The following is a 19,075-nucleotide window of genomic DNA, read 5'->3' as shown; positions in this document are numbered from 1 at the left end:
GCCAGAATCCTCTTATTGCACCCAGGTGCGGTTTCTGCCAGACTCTTGTCCGATATACTCTATTTTTATCCTCTGTATCCTTCAGCGCTTTGCAGTTCTGTGTCCCTTTAAAAAACGTTTTATTCAGCACGTTTTGTTCCAATAAAGCAACCTAGGCTGAATCTTCCGCTGATCATCATGCAGCTTCTGCTGTGATTTAAAGCTTGTATGCGGATTTTTCCTTAGCAATTCTTTCCTCTTAACTATTGGGCTATTTGACATGGATTATTTTAAACTCTATCTTATGGAGCCCTTTGTTTTATGTCTGTCTGGATTGTTCACCTGCCTTGCAGGTATGGTGATGAGCATCCCTTCTGCCACCTGTTTTCTCCATCCATGAAAACACAGGATGTTGTAAGAACTGTGCTGGCTAGACGTCAACTCAGCGGGTTTTCAATGTTGTTTTGTTGCCTGAAGCAACCAGGGGTAAGTCAACATTCACAAAAAGCAACTCCTTCCCCCATGCTTGACAGTTTTAAGGCAGTATCTACATATCAGCTTTAGTACTTCTGAAGTCCTCTCCCTACAACTCTGAACTTCCCTTCAAAAACCTTGTCTCCTTTCTTGTTTCTTTAGGGGTTTTGTCCACAATTTTTTTAAAAAACAAAATCCTTTTGTGGCCTTTTATGTCTTGCATGTTGAAATCTGACGTCAAGAGCGAGGACAGCTCTGCTTTTAGGACTAAAAGCGAAAGGAAAAATGCCAGTGATGATCTCTCCATCCGTTTTAGTACAGTGCTTATTTATATAAGAGGGCTGCTGGCCTTATGGCTTCTGTCAAAGAGATGGAGAAGTGCAGGAGACAGTTCTGAGCTATTCCTTTGGCCTTTTTAGATCCAGAAGAATATCAAATCCATTACGAAGAACTTCTGTGCAGCTTCTTGGGAATTTGCAGGCATGGCTGCTTCTTATTGGAGTCGTCTTGCCTTTATTTATTTATTTTTTGGCTTGAGGGATTGAAAGGAAAAAAACTCTTGTGGATCGCCTGGTTTTCATTTGTGCGTTTGGTTCCCGAAAAGCTTTGGGTGTCAAATTTTCCTTTTTTTAAAATTGCAATCAGATGGGATGGTATTTACAAACGAGAATGTATGCAGTGGAGATAAGCTTTTCTCATAGGCCGACCAGACAAGGCACTAGGAATCGGAAACGTTTGCTCCTATGTAAAGTTTTAAGAAACGTGGGTTAGGCATTGCATCTGCCCCCCCCCCTTTTTTTTTGAGTGCCTGGATTTGATGGTCTTGCTTGTGGATTGCATTGAAATTGGCCAATCATTCAAGCGTTGACTTTATTTTACTTTTGATCATCTGGGATAGGCAGCTTATGGGAGTTTCCTCTACACAGCGTTTGTCGGAATGTAATTCCCTACGAACCGCGTCCTAATTATCACACTTTTTTTCCTTCTCTACACAAAGATGTCTAGACCGGCATTTTGTAACCCTCTCTTTGATTGTTAACTTTATGCTTTCTTAGCCAGCTTGATTTCAATTATACCCATAAAGATGGCTTGTCTGTGACTTGGCTAGTGGTGGGTTTTTTTTTGTTTTTGTTTTTGTTTTAGCATTGCATTTGGGGTTTGGGGTTGTTTTTAAATACACATATATAAGCCCTCAGTACACCTACGCTTACACAGAGAAGACAGCTGAATTTTTAAGGAAGAAACGGCACTTTTTTTTAAAGTTAACCCAGCCCTTTTTAAAGCTTTCCTTGTGGACCTGTAAATGCTAAATAATGAAAATATTTGCAAGCACTACAGCAATGAGTTATCACTAGTTGCCAAAATGTGACAACTGGCTTTTGAACTTGTGCATTTGGCAGTGGATGATGTTGCTGTTTCTTTTAACAATAGTTAAGCCATATCATCATTTTTTTAAAAAAAAAGTCTTTTGTCTCGTTTTAAAATGTGAATTTGTTTTTCAGATAATATGCTATATATATAATATCGCGTCTGTATAAAGCAAGAATGCCTGTCCTTAACTGATTATTTTTTTGTACCATATTGTAAATTATATTATTTATTCTTTATTGATTTTTGGAAGAAAAAAAAGGAAAAAAGGGTGTTTGGGTTATTTAATATAATATACACTTCCTCTGTTTTCAATTTCCAATTCAAGTTGTAAAGTTGTTTTTATGATTGTCCATAAACACTTACTAATCCTTGGTCTAATTTGTGTGTCTGAGATAAATATTGATCATCATTTCTTCTTCTCCAAGTTTCCTATAGTTAAGAGTTCAGAGGCATTGGAGGCTGTTGGGAATTTCCTTGAGGCTCTGTGAAAAATCTGTGTTCCATTACATTGGGTGAAATTGAGTATAGAAATGTCCTGGAACGTTTTAACATTTGAGGCATCAATATGCAGCCCTTTTAATTCTTGTTTTGATGAGTGCCTGCATTCCATGGTAATTATTTTAATGACCCCCCCAAAAAGCGATGAATTAGTTCTGCTGCTACCTATAACTAAAAATGGTCCCAAATTGCTGCCACTGACTTTTGATTAGAAAGTAAAACTGCTCCGCTTTGAATGTTGCTAATCATCCTTCTCAAATCTGTCATATTTGTGGACTTTAACTCCCAGAATTCCCTAGCCCAGGAAGCGTCCGATCTTGGTAACTTTTAAGATGTGTGGACTTCAACTCCCAGAATTCTTGGAGTTGAAGTGCACAAAAAGTGCCCTAACCAATATAGCCATTGCCGAGAATTCTAGTAGTAAATGTGTTCACACATCTAGAAAGGCTATAACATAACAGCCCTCCAACGTGTCTCCTGAAAAGTACTATCAACTGCACCCAGCAAGCAACATAATTTGAGTCATGCTTTAAATTGTAGATCAATGTCTCACATACTCATCCATGATGTGAAACGATGTGTTTTCCAGACATGAGAAGGAAGCTAGATACAGAACAGACAAAAACACCAAGGTCAAAAAAGTCACATAGTGACAACATTGTGACTTTTTTTTTAAACAACACCCCTCCGCTCATCTGGCTGTTAGAATGATTCTAAAATACAAGTTAACTACCACTGTAATGAGTTTTATTCTGAGTCGACTGGAAGCTGATATTTGGGTCTGATTTAACACATCACCCATTGTGTTCACACAATCACCCAAGTACAGCGTAACTAAACTACAGGTAGTCCTCAGCTTACGACCATCCAAAAGTAAATTCCTGATGGCTGCAGGCCTGACATACAACTGAGCCCGAAATTTATGTCGTAAATTAATTTTTTGTCTCATTTTACGACTGTTCTTGCCACATTTGTTAAATGAATCGCTGCAGCTGTTAGTGGCATGGTTGTTAAGTGAATATGGCTTCCTCCTTGACTTTGTCAGAAGTCTCTTTGTGACCGTGGGATGCTACAGTGGTTGTAAGTGTGGAAAACGGTCATAAGTCCCTTTTTTCAGTGATGGTGTAACTTTGAAGGGTCACTCAATGAACTGATGGAAGTCAAGATCTATTGAATTATGGCCAAAATTTTGGTTAGTACCAGTAAATAACTAATCACACTGGACAATCACAAAAACACCCTAACCGCGTTTCATCAGGAGCAATCCAAGGATAAAGATCTGATGATTGCATTGATTCATATCGAACTTTGTAAAACAGTTCACCTCGGGTTAAGGTTTGGCGCAGTTCAACGTGTTTATGCGAAAGGGGAACCAAGTGAAAAAGGGCGTTTAGGGAACACGTGAAGTGTCCCTTTAAATTTAAAAAAAAAACTTCCGAGTCATTCCCTCCTTTTCTTCCCGCCCCCCCTCCCCCGTTATCCAATGAGCGCCCGATTTCCTCGGAACAGCGCCCCGTCCACTTCCCCAAAGCAAACGCCCCGCCCCTTTCGGCTCCCGCCACCTCAATCCCTCCAACCCGCCTCGCGCTCCCAAGGGGGGCGGGCCTTCCCTCGGCGGTTGGCCGAGCCCGGGTGGAACGGCCCCGCCCTCGGCCAATGGCCTTCGGAGGGCGGAGCCGAGAGAGACGCGGAGAGGGAGAGGGAGAGAGAAAGAGACTGAGGTGAGTCGCGCGGCTGGGCGGGCAGTGAGGAGAAGCTTCGGTCGCTCTCGTTCGTTCTGCCGGCCACCATGTTCCAAGGACCCGAGTCCGACCCGTCCAGATCCAGCTCCAGGTGAGGCGACCGCGGGGGTGGGGTTGTTTCCCCCCCCCTTCCCTCCTCAGGCAGCGCTGTGGGGACTCCAAATCCCATCGTTCCCAGCCTTGGGACTACCCGACCCATCCCGCCATACCAGGTGAGGTGGGCGCGGTTGTTGTTTTTTTCTCCCTCCTGAGGAAGCGCTGTGGGGACTCCAAAGGCCATGGTCCCCAGCCTTGGGACTACCCGATCCATCCCGCCGCACCCCGGCGCTCCTCTCTTGCCGGGCGCGTTGAGGAAACACGTGTTTGAAGGGATAAATTGGGCGGAGGTTCTCCTTCCCATCCACCCGCTTAGCGAAATCTTCAGGTCGCGTTCACACGACGCGTGAAGCCCGGGCGGGGATGATTTCCGTGTACACGCAAGCCACCTAGGGGCCAGATTCCACGGCGTGTCTCGTGGGGACGCCTGGTTTGGCGGGGGGGGGCTGAATCACGCGCCTGGGGCGTCGCCGGGGAGGTCGCAGGGGGACACCCCAACCCCTCTCTTGATGCCGGCCGCGGCGACTCCGTTCGTCTTGGAGTGGGAGGGTGGACCAGCCGGCTGGAATCCGTCCCCCCCGTGGTCTGGGGTGGGGTGGGTTGTCTGTCCTTTGCGGTGGTCCTCGAGGGAATCGAGGCAGGAGCCGTCTCCCTCCTCCTCTCCCCCCACCCCAAAAGGCCCCCTGCAACACGAAGGGTGGGGTGGCCGGCAAGTTATTGTGTCTGCCTTGCTGGGAGCAAAATATCATATAAAATACCTATCTCTATCTTTAGCTATTCATTTATTCTATCTATCTCAATATCTATCGTTATATAACATCTATCTTATATATCTATATCTCTATATCTATCTGCTATATCTTATCTGTTTCTATCTTATATCTATATTTAACTATATCTCTATCATACATCTCTATCCCTATCTATTTATCTTATCTGTCTATATCATCCATCTATATCTAGCTATCTAGCTATCTATCTCTAACTTATATATCTATATTTAACTATATCTCTGTCTTTATCATCTATATATTATATATCTGTATCTATATCTATCTTATATTCTATATTTAGCTATATCTCTATCTTTATCATCTCTATCTATCTATCTGTCTTATATTCTATATTTAGCTATATCTCTACCTTTATCATCTCTGTCTGTCTATCTATCATCTATCTATTCATTTGTTTATAATGACTTAGTAAGACCACACTTGGAATCATTGCAGCCAGTTTGGGTTGGCCCAGTATAAAAAAAGATGTTGAAGCTCTGGAAAGAGTGCTCAGAAGAGCAACAAAGGGAATTAGGGGACTGGAGGCTAAAACATATAAAGAATGGTTGCGGGAACAGGGTATGTCTAGTCTAATGAAAAGAAGGACCAGGGGTGACATGATAGCAGTCTTCTGATGTTTGAGGGGCTGCCTCAAGCTATTCTCCAAAGCACCTGAGGGCAGGATAGAAACAATGGGTGGAAGCGAATTGAAGAGAAGCAACCTAGAATTAAGGAGAGACTTCCTAACAGTGAGGACAATTAACCAGTGGAACGGCTTGCCTTCAGAAGTTGTGGCTGTCCCAGCATTGGAGGTTTTAAAGAAGAGATTGTACAGCCATTTGGAATGGTATAGGGTCTCCTGCTTGAGCAAGGGGGTTAGAAGACCTAGAAGGTCCCTTCCAACTTTGTTATTCTGTGAGGGCTGGTGGGACATGTTCCCTGAAAGATGTTCCTGCCAGAAGGGCATCCAGTCCTGCTTAACTAAGTGGTTATTTGTTTATGGGATCCAGTCAGGTTCATTTATTTGTTTGATTCTTATCTTTATTTCGTTTATTAAGTTTCTACTTCACCTCTCTTGCCTAAGTGATTCTGGCCGGTTATAAGTAACTCAAGGCAGCATAAGATTCCTTCCCCTTCCTGTTTTCACCCCACAGCAACTATATGAGATGGGTTGGGCAAGAGAGAGCACTGACAGGCTCAAAGTCACCCAACTGACTTTTGTGCCTGAAGCCTAAAGCAAAACTAGAACTCACCCTGGTATTGTCTTCCCAATTTTTAAAAATGCTCCACTGCAAAATCGATTTTTCTGGGTTGTGACACGCTGGTTGTTATGTTCCAGGATTTCATTGCCGTTGTTTGCTCTCAGGGGTTTTCAGGGTTTGTACATTCTGCTAAATAGCATTTATGGAATTGGATAAATAAGATATGTAGCCATTCCCATTGAATCTGGCTATGTCGTCAGAACAATATTCTGTATGTGCCAAGAGCAACTTTTTAACTTTTTAACTTGAGCAGCAGCTGCCTTTGCCTTGAGGGATTATGAAAATGAGCCTGAGTAGGATTTCAAATGAGTAAGAGGCATTTGGTTGTTGTTCTGTTTGAACCGTCTGCCCGATTACTAGTTTTGGAGTTGCAATACTCCAGCATAAATTTTTGATTGCCAAAGGGAATCAGGTGCCACCCAACCATGCTGTCTGGCATGAAATTCCAAGAAGGCTCAACTGCATTTGCTTGCTTTGTTACGAAGTGGGTGTGGGTTGTGAGATCTTTGCTGTAGTTCTGCCTCTCTGCAGTTTCGTGTCCTGCCTGAGGCATAAAATCTTTTCTCTCAAACTGCCAAGGAATTGTTCTTTTAGGCCATGTGCAGTGAGCTTTTTTTTTTTTACACAAAGCAGTAACTCAGGATATAAGTTGGAATTCAATCCTTTTTTTAACTGTACAGGTCATAACTTAAAACAACAAACATTGTATTTATTCAATATTTCAAATAGTATTTATACCACTAGCTCCAAACAACTGGGAGTGGTTTTCAACAAATAAAGTACATAATAAACACCACAAAACATAATTCTCCCCTAGTGCCAGAGCATTACTTCATCTCTGGTATCAAAATCCTTTAAAAAGGTCCATGCAAACTGCCTTCCTGCATGTAACAATGAACCATTTGGATCTCTGGAGATAAAAGTGAGCCATAACGGAGCATCATGAAAGCAATGCACCTTAGTTTCCTCTCTTATCTTGAAGTGTTTGTATGTATGTGGGGGGGAGGGGCGGGAAAAAACCTCAACACCCATCTCCATCCTCTGGACTGGTCTTATACTGATGGTCCTGCAGGCGGTTTAGGGCCATGTCAACTTACAGTGCTCTGTAAATTAAAGCTAGAAAATAGAACTGTATTTAGAAGCCCGGGGCCTCAGAGCAGCATTGAGGTTATGTGAAATGGGTAACCTGTTCGTAAGCCATTGCTTCTATAGCATCACTTCCAAGTAGCTTTTGAGTGATGAGGGTGTGTTGCTAGGGCATTATCTTCCTGAAAAGGCCATAAATGGCAGAGAAGCCAAACCTGGGCATAAGCCCCATTAGTCACAGTTTCCATTTGCCAATCTAGTGCCAATGTAGCTGCTGTCTAAGGGGAGCCCAGATTGTGAAATCCTTCCTATGGGGGAAATGTGCCCCCGTATGCACATTTGACAAGAGGAGCGGGCAAAACACACAGAAATCTCTAGAACAATCCTTCCGGAATTCTGTCCTGTTTTGTTTTTTGTATTTTAGCCTCCAGGCACTGAAACAAGGATTCCCTTCCAATTCACATGAGCTTGATCTTGTTGACCTTTAACAAGCTCCTGAATCTCTTGTCCCCCCCCTCCCCCAGGCATCAGGCTTAGAGCTGTAGTATCCAACCTTGGTAACTTTTAAGATTTGCTAACTTCAATTTCCAGAATTCCTTGGCTGGGGAGTTTGGGGCATTAAAGTCCACAAATCTTAAAGTTGCCAGGGTTAGAGCATGGGATGAGCTGGAAATTACAATTATATAAATGCATGTTTCAAATTAAATTTGAGATAAATGAGCTGCCTGTGAAAATATGGTTTGCATGTAAATTGCGTGAACTAATGCCAAACCGTGTCTGGATGATTGGGTTACTTCTGTAATTTCCTTTGAATGCCGATATAATACTTCAGGCTCTTTTCCACTGTGGCATCATGAAAGAAAATAGCTGTAATTCTGCAGTGGAGTTATTATCTTCACTTCTTATCCAAGCAGTTTGATTGTAAAGGAAATTTTCTTTATGAAATTGGCTTGGTAAACATCTGCAGTGGATTATAATTGTATCTGCAATGGGTTATAACTGCATTTTTACCATCCCTTTGGAAAATGTTATTACCGGTGAAACATCTTCTTTCCTTTTTAGATCATAATCTCTCAACTGACTATCACTGAGATTTCTGAACATATTCCTGAATTGCTTTAGTCAGTTTTAGGTATCCTTGCTTTTTACACTATCAAAGCACTGTTATCCTCCAGGATGTGTGTTGCACAGTTGTCTGGTTACCTCCAAAGCTGTGTTCTTAAATGATGCAACCTGTAGCTTTGCAGGGAAGTTGATTTTTACTTTTGACAGTGAGCCTCTATTGAGTGCAGCAGTCTAACAATGCATATACTCCAAAGAATAAAGATTATAAATTTTCTGTGATATCCATTTGTATTTGTTGCTGGTGATGAGCCCCATCTTTTTCTAATTGCCAGCTCCAAACTTGCTTTAAAAAAAAAAAAAGTCTGGGGCACCCTTATTAGGTCTCAGTGAGTCCACCTTAAACCACACACTTTCAAACACGTTAATTGAGGGTGAAAATTTTTGGGGGGGATAAACTTTGCCACATTTTGGGCCTGTCAATTTGGAGAGAATTGATTAGACTACTAGACTTTAACAGATCAAGATATAAAATGCACTACTAAAATTGTCTAATCCAGAGTTGTTCCAACCTCGGCAACTTTAAGACTTGTGGACTTCAATTCCCAGAATGTTGGCTGGGGAATTCTGGGAGTTGAAGTCCACAAGTCTTAAAAAGTTGCCAAAGTTGGACAACCTTGGTTTAATCCTTCAGAGAACAATAAAGTTGTTATGCTAGGCAATAATACAAATCTGTAATCTTTTTTTAAAAGTGTATCTCATCGCTATTCCAATACTGTAGTTTTCACACATTCATGAAAGGGTGTGAACAAGTTCCTGAGGGATAAATTGAGCTCAGCGTTCAGCCTTCCTCAGCTTGGGATTGGGTGTGGTTGTGGCCTCACCCAGCAACCAAAAGGAAAGGAAAATTGCCAGTAAGAAGAACCAGGCCAATTGTTGATCCTACTTTGCAACAATCCCTTTGGTTTGTGTGTGTGTGGGGGGGGGGAGTGTACATATAGTTCTCGTAGGAAAGATCTGCACTAAGAACGTTATTTGCCAGTACTGTACAACCTGATACTTTACTCAGAATTCTTCACGTGAATCTTAATATTGAAAATTGTTAAGTATCACAGGCTCCAAGAAACTATGTTTCTACTTCCTTCAAAAGAAATATTTCAGATGAAGAGTGCCAGATAAAGAAGAACATTGATTAATCAGATGCTGGCCAAGGTTTGCACATCATTCCATGCCCCCAAAACATGATTTCCAAATTAAATGATCCTACAATTCACAGAAGTATATTAAATGGAAGCCAGTGTGATATCAGAACCTTAGCCCCCATCCCCTCCACTGCCTACTTCTTTGTACAGAACTATCTTTTATAATCACGCTTGATTGTGGATTATTTTATGCAAAACAGGGTGCTGCAGCCACCAGGTGGACTGTCCAGCGATCTCTTTGGAAGTGCAGAAGTGTCCTCCTCTTCCAAGACACAGAAAATGGCCTCTAACATATTTGCAGCAGCTGAAGAACCCATGAATTTCCCAAAGAGAACAAATCCCCCAGGTGAGAACCATACCCTTCTTGAAAATACTGAGAACGGGAGTGACAGGTTTGATATTTTCCTCCACGGAACCAGATAGCTATCATTTATTATTATATAGTCCCAGCCATTGTCCTCCTTTCAACAGAAGAACCCCCGTTGTTCACTACCTGGCATAATTTAGGTTGCTGACAATTTCAGAGTTAATTACTCATAGAAAGAACAAGTTATTGCTATGCATAAGTGAAGTGTTTTGCAAGTTTACTTGATTTTGAACGTGATTTTGAAACTTGTTTTGTAACATCTTGTTTTGTAACAATCGCTTGTTACGATTTTTAAACAACACTGAGTTCGTAAGGTGTAAGCATTTTTTTTTAATGACCATGTTAATATTTTGGAGTTTCGAGCTATGACCACATTTGAGCCCTAAATTTATGTTGCTAAATGAAATACTTCTGAAGTGAGTCTTTCCCGTTTTACGTCTTTTCTCACCACAGTTGTTAAATGAATCATTACATTTATTAAGTTATCAACGTGGTTGTTAAGTGAAGATTCCCCATTGACTTTGCTTGTCAGAAGATCGCAAAAGGGGTTCAGGTGACCTTGGGACATAGCAACCGTCATAATATGAACCACTTGCTAAAGCATCTGAATTTTGATCACGTGACCATGTGGGATACTGCAGTGGTCGTAAGTGAAAATAAGTCATAAGTCACTTTTTTCAGTGCCATTGTAACTTTGAACCATCACTAAATGAACTGTTGTAAGTCGAGGACTACCTTTATGGCTTCCTACGGGGCCCTTTTAGAGTATCTCAAGACATGCTTTCTCTTTATATACAACTTATATGATATTTATAGTTTATACAGTTATTTCAGAAATTAAGGGCTAGGTACAGATATAGATAAATCCAGCTTACATTAACTTTTAAGGGATGTTAACGCTTCATTTACATTTTAGCTTGCAAAACACGCTTACCGGGCCATACAGTGGTGCAAATCTCTGGCTTACACGTGTTATTTTTACACGATCATTTCTTTGATAAAGGGTTTTTTGTAACAATTTCGTTGTTTTTTTTTTCTCTATTTGTAATGCTGGTCAAAGAGATTAATAAAGGAATATTAAGCAGCAGAAAGGAAAATCAACAGGATTTCAAAAAGGAAGCCCTTAGCCAAAGCTGTGCAAGCATGTCTGGTTCCTGGAGGGCCTCAACATCCTAGCCTTAGAGTTCGCTGCTTGTTTCCTCCTGCCCTGGAGAATCGGAGGGGAAGAGCAGTTCCTGCAAACTTCCTCAGTTATTTTTGTCTTGCAGGTGGGAAAGACAGCGGCATTTTTGAGGATCATAAACCGAATGCATCCCGGCAATTTATAAACCCACCTGGAGGGAAAACAAGCAATATCTTTGGCACCCCATCCCCTCTCAGTGCCGTCAAAGCACATCCGAATAAGCCCAAGGTAACTCACTTACAGCTTCCACTCACTTTCTTCTATTAAAAAAAAGTAGCAGCCCAAATTACAATAATCTATGTATTGGTGGCTCAGGGGGACCCGATGGCTCAGTGGCTAAGACACTGAGCTTGTCGATCAGAAAGGTCGGTGGTTCGAATCCCTGACGCTGCCTAACGGAGTGAACTCCTGTTACTTGTCCCAGCTTCTGCCAACCTAGCAGTTCAAAAGCATGTAAAAATGCAAGTAGAAAAATAGGGAGCACCTTTGGTGGGAAGGTAACAGCATTCCATACGTCTTTGGTGTTGAGGTCATACGGCCACATGACCACTGAGATGTCTTCGGACAGCACTGGCTCTTCGGCTTGGAAATGGAGATGAGCACCGCTCCCTAGAGTCGGGAACGACTAGTACATATGTGCGCAGGGAATCTTGGACCTGGGTACTTGAGAGACCGCCTACTGCCAATTACCTCCACTAGACCAATTAGATCCCACAGACTAGGCCTCCTCCGAATTCCATCCGCCAGCCAGTGTCGACTGGCGACTACCCGGAGGAGAGCCTTCTCTGTGGCTGCTCCGACCCTCTGGAACGAACTCACCGTGGAGATTCATACCCTCACCACACTCCAGGCCTTCCGCATACCCTTAAAACCTGGCTGTCCCGACAGGCCTGGGGCTAAAGATTCGCTGCCCCTATCTCGAATGGTATGGTTGTTGTGCTTTTAACTATGTATAGTTTTGTGTTCTTGTTAAACTGTTTGTATCCCCCCTTCCCTTTTTGAGTTGTGAGCCGCCCTGAGTCCCCTTAGGGAAAAGGGCGGCATACAAATGAAATAAAACTCTAAACTCTAAACCTTTATGTAAGGCAAAGCAGTTGTGTTTGTACAAAGAAAGCTGTTGAATACGTACCTCTTGAGTGACAGAAACAATTTACGAAACTAATGCTGTCTTGATTGGCCAAGCAATATAAATAATCTAGCATTAAAATTGACTATGAGGGAAACATTGGCGTTAATACAAAACAAAATCTCTATAAAGTTTTTTCTGACTGATGCAGGAGTGATGCAGAGTATTCATGTCCTTAGAAGCATTGCTTTGTAAAGCTGGATTGCCAGAATTGGTTTTCTTACAACTTGAAACGATTCTCATAAAAAACGGCTTTTTCAAAGTGTTGGTTAATATCTACAACCTTTCCCTTCCTTCTTATCCAGGATCACTCCTTTCTCTTTAAGGATAGAGGAGATTCACCACGGGAAACAAAAGGTAATTGGAGCGAGGCTTCCCCGAATTCTGTCAGCTCCATTATTTTATCCTTTATATCATATCCGCTTTCGAAAATCACATTATAGCTTTAAGTACTGTATACTTTACAGCAGGGGTGTCCACACTTGGCAGCTTTAAGACCTGTGGACTTCAACTCCCATAATTCCCCAACCAGCATAGATTTGCATATAATGTTTCCAAGCATGACTGGCTGTGGAATTCTGGGAGTTGAAGTCCACAAGTCTTAAAATTGCCAAGATTGGCTCTAGAGAGAGATAGATTCACTCTATTGTCCCTCTGAGAGATTTCCACTTACGATCCTAACAGTGTACTACATTTGACAGGCCATGCCTCAAATGTTAAAAGTTTCACACACACAGAAACACACACACCATTCTTCCAAGGGATGATGTGTGAGGAAGCATTGCATAAGATGAACTAGCTAACATCTTCAGATGAAGTAGTAGACTCACTGGGATTAGGTGCATTCAGTTTTGGTTGCCACAATGTAAAAAGATGTTGATACTCTAGAAAGAGTGCAGAGAAGAACAACAAAGATGATTAGGAGACTGGAGACTAAAACATGAAGAACAGTTGCAGGAACTGGATATGTCTAGTTTAATAAAAATAAGGACTAGGGGAGATATGATAGCAGTGTTCCAATATCTCAAGGGTTGCCACAAAGAAGAGGGACTCAAACTATTCTCCAGGGCACCTGGGCTGGACAAGAAGCAATGGGTGGAAACTAATCAAGGAGAGAAGCAACTTAGAACTGAGGAGAAATTTCCTGACAGTGAGAACAATTAATCAGTGGAACAACTTGCTCCAGAAGCTGTGAATGCTCCAACACTGGAAGTCTTTAAGTTAATCACACCACCCCATGCTTGGGAACCTTGCATGCGAAATCCAAGTGTTGGCAGCCTAGTTGGAATAAAACCAAACGAAATGACCACCATGATTTAATCTGCCATGTATCATCTTGCACAGTTCCAGAAGACCAAAGACCACAGAGAGAAGAGTTGAGTGAGAAGAAGGACCTGCCGAAGGAAATCCCCAAAGACCCTGGCCCCAAGATAGACGATCACGAGCCCAGGCTGGGACCACGGCCGCGTTCTCACAACAAAGTCCTCAACCCGCCGGGAGGCAAATCTAGCATTGCATTCTATTAGGGAAGAGACACACACACACACACCACACACACACCTTCCCCAATGTCTTAAGCGTTCATTATCCGAATATTTTTTTAGTGCTTGAAGGAGGGAGGCACTTAGTCGTTTGGCTTATTTAGTCCACGGCAGCCATCATCATAAGCCTTTTGGGTGTTCGTTTGTAAGACAGGGATGAGCCCTGAGCTCCTTCCTTCCCTCTGCATTCTGAACACGGTGAAGGAAGACTCCCTGAGATGGATTGCAGAACACATTCCAATTAAGGTGCGAGACCCATTTTTGGTCTGCCAGCTAGGCCTCAAGTAGATTTCCCTCTGTGTTTGTAAAGAAGGGAGACTGCTCCTCTATGCCCTGGAAAAGAGAGTCCCTTGATTGTCATCTTGCAGAAAAGCGAAAGGAGCAAATCGGTTTTTGATATAAATTGTAGTTGAAATAAATCATGCACAAATCCCTTTCTGGGAGAGATTTAGAAGCTTCGCTTTGTGGCACTCCTCTTTTGACCATTTGGGCATAACTTCATGGTGAGCAGCGCATTAAAAAAAAAAAGTCTGTTGAGAGAACGAAGCCAAACCACTTAAGTTTAAAATTAGAGCCTGAATCCTCTCCAAGGAGGCAGTTCAGAAGCTAGTGACTAACTCTCTCCTTCATCACTAACCTCCCGTCACAAGGTATTATGCCTGAAGATTTTAACTTTTCATTTAGGCCGCAAACTGCTGCTGCTGCTGCTTGCAGAAAAGTTCTCTTTCTAATTTATGCTGACTCTTAGTCTGCTCTCCTTGTTGCTCTTTGGTTCCCTTTCGTGACTTTTCTCTCCCCTTAGCTAGGCCTTTCCATGCAGAGGCAGCTCCTTTACCCTTAGCCACATGAGGCACTGCCCGTTTTGTTTTTCAAGCACTTGGGCTCATCTTTCACTCCCTCTGCCAATAGTGGGGTGGGGGGCAAGACTGTGGGGCCCACCAGTTCTTGTAGGGGCAGGCAGTGACTAAAGAGGCGGGCCCAGAGTAACGGAAGAACCTTAACTACGGTGGTCTCATAACGCACATATCTCTTCCTGTGCTTTCCAGGAACAATTCTTCATTTTATTATATATTTCATCTCTTCCCTCAGCACCACCTATACCAACTTCAAACATTGCGTAGTGCCAATTCATGTGACCTCACAGATCCTGAACACTGGGAGTGGGAGTGTTTCCTCCAACCTTGGCCACTTTGAGACTTGTGGGCTTCAACTCCCAGAATTCCTCAGCCAACCATGCTGCCTGAGGAATTCTGGGAGAGGGTAAGTCCACAAATCATAAAGTTATTAGCTGAGGCTGGAGACCCCCCCCCCCTGCTGAACACCACTCCCCAAATGGCCCACCCGGGTGTTCTTCTAACAATAGAAAGCTTGAAAAACCAAGTTGTTGAAAGTCCTTTCTTGGAAGAATGTAAGTATGAAAGCTTTCTTTGGAAAAAAAATAATTTCTGTAAGAAGTCACTTATTCTGTAGTTCCTGGAAACCAGAGAGCTTCTAAGTTTATCAACTGAACACATAACATCTCTGTGCCTTTTAACTTGCAAGAGAGTATTTAAACAGCCTTTCGTTGCTATAGCCCAGTGATGGCGAACTTTTTCGGCACTGACTGCCCAAATGGAACACCAGAATCCTGAAGACCAGCTGGCCGGAGCACACATGCCTGTTTTTGGGTCGTTTTTCAGGCCATATTTTGAGCTGTTTTCAGGCACTCCAACACCCACAAAGACCAGCTGGCAAGGCGCACGTGCCCACAGAGAGGGCTCTGCATGCCACCTTTTGGCCCATGTGTCATTGGTTCGCCATCATGGCTATAGTCCTTAAACTGTGAATATCAACTTCCTGTGAATTTTTAACCTGATTCTTAGGATGACCAAAGGCTGACCCTTGAGGTCTATTTATAACAGCTTAGCACCATTGGGAAAGGGTCAATCTTAGTTCTCGCACGTATTCCATTTTTAAACCTCAACGGGAAGCATTCAAAGATATCTCTCAGTTGTAGAGAGTATGATGTCTGGATAACTGGAATGTCATTTCTTTTAGTTTGCTTTACTAGTAATGCTCTTCTATCCCCAATCACAGCTGTCTTGCCTTAACATTTCCTACAATCATACGGTCTCATCCCTGAGAACGTACCTTTTAAGTATTATGAAAAAGCAGCCTATTTTGTAATGTTTCAGTTATCTGTTTCACATTGGAACAAAAATGAGTTGACCCCACCAGAAAGCAGCCCAGATCCGCACTTAACACTCAAATATCCTTGTCCTGTAATTCAAAGGACATTCAAAAGCAAGCAAAGCCGCCTTTGAATGGATTTGTTATTCGTGTCCACAAGAAGCTATGAAAAAGATCCATCCCAATATACAATCCAGCATTCATTGTTTAAATCCCCATTAGGGAAAGGCAAACTTAGAAAATAAAATCAATTATCCTCCTCCTTTCTCCTTACCATATTCACCTATTTGGATGGGGGTGTCTTTTCAACCGGTGTCTTACTGACATCATGTCTGCTTCTTTGCTATGCAGATGCAGCTCAGGGTAACAAATCCCAAAGAGACATAGGCAAATTGGCAGCCATTGGCTTATTCTGGAAGATTTCCCTGTGTGTGTATTAAATGTAATACCTTACTGGAGAGGACAGAAGCAGGAGGGAGTTGCTAATTAGTGAGATGACTGCCAAGGGAGGGAGGGCTTGAAGGAGCAAGATGCCTGCTTCCGAACCTGGGCCTATTGAGAAACACTCTTTGGCCAGAATTAGAACCTTGGTTAGGATGGTTACGTTGAACAGAATCGAGCTGGAAACGTCCAGCTAACATCTCCAGGCACAAGCTAGAAGTAAGGACTAATTTAGCTGACTATTAGACCTGGCTCAAGACTCCTACTGGTCTCTCCTCTGTTGCTACCAGGACGTTTGCAATATACAATGTTGGATGGATTTCACCTTGCACTGTTTCCCATAATTGCAGTGTGAGTTTGTGAATAGAGAGAAGGGAAAAAGTCTGTCTTTTTGGATGAATGCTTTCTAGACCAGGGTGTCCAACTTGTGGCAATTTTAAGACTTTTTGTGGGTTTCAACTCCCAGCTGGCTGGGTAATTCGGATAGTTGAAGTCGACGAGTCTTAAAATTGGCCAACATTGGGCTGGTCTAGATCTGTTGTACGAGTAGTCCTAATTTCTCAATGTCAAATGATCAGATCATGGTGGTTTGCTTTGTTCCACTCCCTGAAAATTTTCTGTTGGAATTCATCAACATATCAGAAAGCCAGTGACCTTTGTAGAATAGCTTGCTCCATCACGATATCACAAGTTCATGGCAAAGTATTTCTGAGGTGCCCTGTACCAGAAGTTGAAACAGTCCAGCATTTTGATAAACTCTGAACTAAACACTCAACCCGTGCTGAAACTCGGCACTGTTTAATATTTCTTGCCAGGTTCTCTCACACGGTTTGCACCCTTTCAATACTAGGGAGATAGGAAAACAAACGAACAGAATGTAAACACTGCTTAGCTTTGTACGAAACAAGCGATATGAGAACAATTGGCCAATGTCCGCTTTTGGATGCCATTTGCATAGGTCATCACTACACTGGGTTGCAAAATTTCAAAGGGGCGTTTTCACTAGTGCTTCTCTGTTAGCCTTTTTTTTTCCAGCTAAGCCTTAAGTTCTGATGGATGTAACTTTGTGCCTATCATTTTTTTTCTCGAGGGGTGGCTGAGGATTACGCTATGTGTCCAGACAGGTTTTTTTTTTTAAACAAAAACTACATTAGGAGTTAATAATAACTCAAATATGTTGATCATGCTGTTTAAAAAAACAACTGTATTTTGTTAGTCAATTACAGTAGAACTGACGGATTCTTCAAGTCTTTTTTTAATCCCCTTATAGCCTCATGAGTTTTACATGTACAAACTGAGATAGTCTAAGCCCAAGGTGCCTCTCCTAAAAAAACAGTCATTTCTTCCCAAGTGGCTGGTAATCCAGAGATTTTACTGTAACCAAACTAGCACACAATATATCACATGATTGGTAAATAATGCGATTGTTGGGGCAAAACAGAAGCAAGGTTTATAAAATTCCTTTTATTTGTGCTAATAGCCATTGCGAGGTGGCACAATCATTAGCTATGCAACCTTGACATTCAACCCTTGAACTGACTGTTAGTGTCCACAGGCAACCCATTCATTCCCAAGACTTTTGTGAACAGGTTTAGGATGCAAGCAGTTCCTTTTGTGCAATTGACAATCTGTACAGAGGAATGAGAAGACTTTCCCGGTTCTTCCTTGTCATAAATGCAAAAATATTTTTTTTCTACTGAAATGCCTTTAAGTCTTTCTTTGTAATGGTGTTCAGGGAAATAATAATTAACTTGATTGAATCCATTTTGGTGCCATTGTTTCTCACATCAATCTATGCTGTCTGGTACATCTGCATTTTTTTTTAAAAAAAATCAATCCCTTTGTAACATTACCACTATCCCTTTTTCCCCACTCTAGTATCCAAATGTGAAGAGTGTTGCTATTAAGACAAATCAAGTTGTGTCCGTTGTTCTTTATATCATTTGACAATAAAAAATAATTAAGTTGGCAGTCTTTATTTTCATGTGAGTTGAGTCATGCAGGCCTTCGGAGAAAAGTTAGATAAGCTATAACCCAGTGGTTCATTTTAAAGGAATGGCAAAAGTGGCACAGGGATCATTTCAGAGGAGTAGATGGGATGCTTGTAACGATGTTTGGCTCTAATTTTGCAAAGAGGCCACCTGTGAGTTGACTGTTTGCTTTAGTAGCCGCGTCACAAAAATATACCTATCATACTTCCCATTCTAAATCTTAGCATTCCAAGTGGCCTTCCCTTAGCAGAGCTGCAGCTCACTTTCCTTCTTCTAAAAGTTGAGGTAGGAGATCAAGCCAAGTTTGGCATCTATATATTAAAACACTTGTTCTGTAGCAAAGGTGCTTTTTCAGGAAGCAATTGGACTTTCTTTGAAGACATTTCACTTCTTCAGTTCTTGGATGAAAAGCGAAACTTCTTCAAGAAAAAAAGAGAAAGTCCAGTTGTTTCTTTAGAAAACACCTTTGGGACAACCGTGACCTTGGATGACTGAGAATCTCCATAGAACATCTCGTTCCTGTAATCTTTTAACCGAATGCATCATGGGACAGAACGTTTTCAAGCAAGGGGCCTCAAGTGGGCTAACTTTACAGAAGGTGCCCCAAATTAGGGACGGCCGATTCTCATGGGATTGAAATTTGGCAAATGTGATAAAACCTGTTACGATGTAAGAATCCTCACATTTGTAACATGGTGCAAAATGTCATAAA

The 19,075-nt window shown here is 42.1% G+C and overlaps 1 protein-coding gene across 1 annotated transcript; it reads left to right on the top strand.

The window, feature by feature from the left end:
• The first annotated feature begins 3,981 nt into the window (after positions 1 to 3,981).
• JPT2 (Jupiter microtubule associated homolog 2) lies at positions 3,982 to 18,343 on the top strand. Its single transcript, XM_032230358.1, has 5 exons — positions 3,982 to 4,155; positions 9,746 to 9,891; positions 11,181 to 11,323; positions 12,527 to 12,578; positions 13,566 to 18,343. Exons 1-5 carry the CDS (start codon positions 4,112 to 4,114, stop codon positions 13,745 to 13,747), a joined length of 567 nt encoding a protein of 188 aa, XP_032086249.1. The 5' UTR covers positions 3,982 to 4,111; the 3' UTR covers positions 13,748 to 18,343.
• Positions 18,344 to 19,075: the final 732 nt, after the last annotated feature.

This window comes from Thamnophis elegans, chromosome 14 (genome assembly GCF_009769535.1).
Source record: "Thamnophis elegans isolate rThaEle1 chromosome 14, rThaEle1.pri, whole genome shotgun sequence".
NCBI classification, from domain to species: domain Eukaryota; kingdom Metazoa; phylum Chordata; class Lepidosauria; order Squamata; family Colubridae; genus Thamnophis; species Thamnophis elegans.
The sequence above is the reverse complement of the archived record's forward strand: the minus strand, read 5'-3'. Positions and strand labels throughout refer to the sequence as shown.